Below are 5,783 nucleotides of genomic sequence, written 5' to 3' on the forward strand. Positions count from 1 at the left end.
CGTCTGGTTGCACGAGACGGAGTCCAGTCAACTCGTACCCTGACCGACTCGTACCCAGGTCAACTCGTACTTATAGGTCAACTCGTACCAATAGGTCAACTCGTACCCAAAAGGTAAAAGTCCCAAGAATCTGGTTACGAGTTGACTCCTCCTCTTCAATTGATGACAACTCGTACCTAAGCGATATATCACTTATATGCGCATACATATATTTCATTATGGGCAGATTCTTGGGTACGAGATGACTTTTGCCTTTTGGGTAGGAGTTGACCTATGAGGTACGAGTTGACCTGGGTACCAGTCGGTCAGGGTACGAGTTGACTAGAAATCCACGAGACTATAATGTGGGACGTTTCGACCCAAGACGTTTCGACCTCAGACGTTTCGACATCAAGACGTTTCAACCTCAAGACGTTTCGACCCTAGAATATATTGGTCGAAACGTCTAATTCTTTTAACTGATATAACTGGGATTGTTTTATGTGGATTTATGAATTGATTTTGGAATGTCAGTATTATATGTATCTATAATATGATGTTAAATAAATATGTTTCAATGTTTGCCACTTGCGTTGTTAGTTATGGAGATTTTGATTTGCATAATGATTTGTAAAGTTTGAAAACAAATGCTTATTTCTTCATCGGAATTCATTATTATAGTAATTGTCGCTATGACTACAAAGAGCAGCGTGCGGGATAACTGCGATCAAACGTGACAAAATTGGTCACCGCCTCCCACTTCTTAAAGTTCTGCGGATCCATCTACGGGGATTTGACATCTAATGTAAATGTGACTCATCCATCCATGCATGATCTCTCATGAACTTAAATGTGAAATGTTAATAATTATAGGTTATAGACTTTGTATGGGTAAATATGACGACCGAGGTTTTTGGCACGTAGACGGACCGAGCTTGCGAGGTCCGTTCGCGACAAAAAACGAGGTCGTCATATTTCCCATACAAAGTCTATAACCTTTTTATTATATACTTTCAATTTCATTTAGAAACTAACAATAGTAGTATAACCCGGCTCGATGGCCGGTTCAACTGAGTGCACTTTTGAGGTCAAAAGGTCAAGTTTGAGAACGGAGTGGCGAGCAGGCGAGGTAGGGCGTTGTTAAGGTAGCGCGTGTCGAGGTAGCGGTAAGGCGGCGGGTGCCTAGTGCAGGGGTAGGCCGATATGAAGTAGAGCGCGTGCTATGACGCAACAATGGGTCGATAGCACTATGACGCAACAATGGGAAAGAATCGAGAACACTAACTAAAGTCGCTATGACGACGAGACCTGTGTGAATCCTTTAAAAATTCAGAATGAAAAACGCATGATGTGAAGTTTACACATTTATTAAATAAACAATTTAATTATTTTAGAGAGTTATTGACGTTGTGGAACATTCTATATGACGCTGTGGGTGAGCTAGGACTGGAACATTATAGCTGGCGTTGTGGAAAAACCTGCTTTTCTATGACGTCACAATAAGTATATAAACGCAATACACAATTTGCGTTGTCACTTTCATCAGCATGTCTGAGCGAATACCCAACGACTTACGGAATAGCAGAAATGGGGTCCTAACCAATTATATTGAACAGCGATTGAGATTTTTAGAGGAACAACTACACATACAGCGAGAGCGTGAATTAGAACTCCGCAGAGAAAACTGGCGACGAGTGAGATTTTTACAGCGGGGCGGGGGGATAGCCAGAGAAAAACGCCAGTTAGTGTCGGAATATTATCGAATCAAGCTCGACAGAGGCCGCCATTCCAGGAAATTTAAAGTGAAACAAAATGTGTACAACGTTACTTTCAAAGAGCTTCCAGATTCTTCCTTTATTCGGCGATTATTCAAAGATATGCTCAAAAATGTGAAACGGGAAATGCAGTGCAATCCCAATGATTATGTACGGCTCAACATTCGACACCCGTCTTTGGATTCCGAGATTTGGGTTGAATTTACCCAGTCTAAAAACCTCAACGAGGATAAAATTTTAAACAAAATAGAAGCCGTACAGCAATCTAAAAAAGAGTTCCTGATGACAGACGGAGCCACACAGTTAGATTTTTTTCATGTCAAATATCCTCAAGGGAGTGGCGGTGGTATGAAGAAAAAGCATCTGCACGTGGATAAGGAGAAATTTAAGATTTCCAAGAGAGCCATCGTTCGTATTCAAAACCCCGACGATTCTTTATGTCTTCCTCGAGCTATTGTCGTGGCACAGTTACACAGTCAAAAACCCAAGGTTCCGGACCCCGAATGGGAGAAGAAATGGAAACGTATGAGACTTGGAGATGTACGAGCTCTCGACCAGAAACGACGGGCCTTAGCGCTCATGGAACTCGCCGGGTGTGCAAACGACCACCCGTGTGGGCCTCAGGAATGGGAGAAATTACATCAGGTCTTGGCTCCCGAGTATCGTTTGAAAATATTTCAATTTAAGACAAACACGCAGCGATTACGATTAGACCCCATCTACAGAGGTCAGGGGAGCGGAAAATGTTTGAACATCCTGATGGATAACGAGCATTACGATACCATAACATCGATGGCGGGAGTGACGGAAAATACATATTATTGTGATTACTGTGATGTTGGATATAGCCACATCGAAGAGCACCGTACCGTCTGTCCTCACCGCTGTTCGTTTTGTTTGGCCGATTCTCCCTGTACCCCGGACGGCACCCACACGGAATGTGCTCATTGTAAGGGATTTTTTAGAAATGCTGCGTGTTACCAGACCCACTTGAAACCTTACAGTAGCAATACCGCGACAACCGTGTGTAATTTAATGGGACGTTGCGATCAGTGCCAGAAATGGATGTCTAAGCAATTATTAAAGGGACACGCGTGCGGGGGAAAAACACAATGTCACATCTGCAAGAAACTCGTCACCACCCCACATTTCTGCTTCGTTCAAAAGAAACCCAAGCCCAAACGCAACAAGGAATTGAAAATGTACATTTATTTCGATTTTGAATGTACACAGGAAAACGGAATTCACACCCCTAACCTCTGTGTGGCCGAACGCGTGTGTCAACATTGCGACAGTTTAGACATTGACATGCGGTGTGATCACTGTCATGCGTTTGGCTCGCAACGCCGCTTCGTATTTCAAGGCCCCGACACCTTAAAGCAGTTTATTGAATGGTTGTTACAATCCGAGACGGACGAGAAGGGTAATGTGAGCTTCAAGCACGATGAAACGACCGTCATTGCGCACAATTTCAAGGGATACGATGGGCAGTTCATCTTGAACTATCTAGTGCACACGGCCTGTATCAAACCTGCAGTCATCCTCAACGGCAGTAAAATCTTGTGTATGGGAGTGTTCGGCTTGAGATTCATCGATTCTTACAATTTCCTCCCCTTTGCCCTGGCCAAGATGCCCTCTGCGTTTGGATTAACAGAACTGAAAAAAGGTTATTTCCCCCACTTTTTTAACACGGAACAGAACCAGAATTACGTGGGGCCTTATCCCGATGCGCACTACTACAATCCTGACGACATGTCGATAACCAATCGCGAGGCCTTCTATACCTGGTACAATCAACAGACCGGGAAAGTGTTCGATTTCCAGAAGGAATTCCTGGCTTACTGTATCTCGGATGTGGATATTTTGCGCCGGTGTTGTGCGCAATTTAAGTCTACCCTCTACGGACTCGTCCGCGTCGACCCGTTTCAGGAATCCATCACTTTTGCTAGCACGGCTAATTTAGCGTATCGCCGAGGATTCATGGCACAGGACACCATAGCCATCATCCCCAATATGGGATATCAACCGTCGCGCCGCTACTCGGCCAAGGGTTGCCGTTGGCTCACCTCCCTGGACCGCAACATACGTCATGCTAAGAACGGGGGCGAAATTACCATAGGCCCTTATACGGTGGACGGCTACGAGGAGGAATCCCGCACCGTGTACGAATTTTACGGCTGCTACTGGCACGGGTGCCCCACCTGTTATCCGAATCTGTTGACGGAAACCCACCCCCATCGAGTCCAGCAGACGTATCAAACCCTGTACGAGCAAACCTTGAAACGCGCCGCCGCCTTAGAGCAACAAGGATATACCGTCGTGAGCATCTGGGAACACGAGTTTGATCGACAAGTGAAAAACAATCCAGAGTTACAAACATTACTACGATACCTCGATATTCAGGACCCCTTAAATCCCCGCGATGCCTTATACGGAGGTCGTACCAATGCCACGCGCCTGTATTGCGAGGAGGGAGACATGCGATACGTCGATGTGTGTTCTCTGTATCCTTACGTGTTGAAATACAGAACGTTTCCCATCGATCATCCTCAAGTCATCACCAGCGATTTCAAGAATGTGAGAGAGTACTTTGGTCTCATTCGTTGTCACGTCTTACCACCCCGAGGTCTGTATCATCCCGTCTCACCCTATAAGACGGGAGGAAAATTACTTTTCCCCTTATGCCGAACCTACGCCGAACATCGCAACTTAGGACCCGACGATCGATGCAGTCACAGCGATTCAGAACGCAGTCTGACTGGCACCTGGGTGACCGTAGAAGTACACAAAGCTCTAGATCTCGGTTATCGGCTCGACCGCATCCACGAAGTCTGGCATTTTGAAAAGACCAGTCAGGACTTGTTTCGATCTTACATCGATACTTTTTTAAAAATTAAACAAGAAGCTTCCGGATTTCCCGATGAATGTCAGACGCCCGAACAGAAACAAGACTACATCGATGAGATCCGGCGCCGGGAAGGCATCTTCATGAATCTAATAGACATCGAGAAAAACCCCGTCCGTAGAACCATTGCCAAACTCTTTTTAAATTGTCTCTGGGGAAAATTTGCACAACGATTACAACTACCACAAACACAGTATTTAACCGAAGAAGAAGAATTACAGAAAAAATTACAAGATGCCACTCTAGAAATCAAAGGAGTCGAGCTGCTGGAAAATCGAGATCATCCGGAAACTGACATGATGCTAATCAATTATCAAGAGAAAGAAGAATTCCTAGAAGACTGTCCTTTTGGCAATGTGGTGTTAGCGTGTTTTACCACCGCACACGCTCGTTTACATCTCTACGAGACGTTAGAACCTTTGGGGGATCGCGTCCTCTATTTTGATACCGACAGCATCATTTACCAACATGACGAGACCCAATTTAACCCTACCATTGTCAACAGTTTAGGCGGGTGGACCGATGAATTGAGTGGAGATCGTATCATCAAGTACATGTCGGGAGGCCCTAAAAATTATGCATACGAGACCCAGGGGGGGAAATCAATGTGCAAAGTCAAAGGACTGACGCTCAATTATCGCACTTCTAAGATCGTCTCACTCGCTACCTTAGAAAAAATGTTAAAAGGAGAAGAAGAAGAAGTCCACGTGCGTTATCCTCACTTTATTCAGAGAACGCGCCAGCACGATGTTCGCACCATCCCCTTAGTAAAGAAATACCGCGTAGTGTACGACAAGCGACATCGGGTTCACCATTACAACACGCTTCCTTATGGATATTAGGTATAAAAAAGGAAACGCGTCTTGAGAAAAACATCAGTCTGCAAAATGAGTAAATACGGATCACTACAGAATCCTTCAGTGCCTTCCTATGGTGAATTATCGGCTCGTCTAGCGTCATTTCATACAGCCCCCGATATTCTGTTGAACTTATTACCTAACATTGCAGAAGCCGGATTCTTTTACAAAGGAATGGATGATCATGTGCGTTGTTTTCATTGCACATTGTCTCTCAAACATTGGGAACCCGGGGACGATCCTTGGATAGAACATGCCTATTGGAGC

At 44.9% G+C, this 5,783-nt stretch overlaps 1 protein-coding gene across 1 annotated transcript; it reads left to right on the plus strand.

Annotated features, from left to right (window-relative positions):
* The first annotated feature begins 1,526 nt into the window (after positions 1-1,526).
* Positions 1,527-5,501, plus strand: LOC130051540 (uncharacterized). The gene has a single exon (XM_056153535.1). The coding sequence runs from the start codon at positions 1,527-1,529 to the stop codon at positions 5,499-5,501; it is 3,975 nt and encodes a 1,324-aa protein (XP_056009510.1).
* Positions 5,502-5,783: the final 282 nt, after the last annotated feature.

The sequence above is a fragment of the Ostrea edulis genome, chromosome 2, assembly GCF_947568905.1.
Source record: "Ostrea edulis chromosome 2, xbOstEdul1.1, whole genome shotgun sequence".
In the NCBI taxonomy this organism is placed as follows: Eukaryota; Metazoa; Mollusca; class Bivalvia; order Ostreida; family Ostreidae; genus Ostrea; species Ostrea edulis.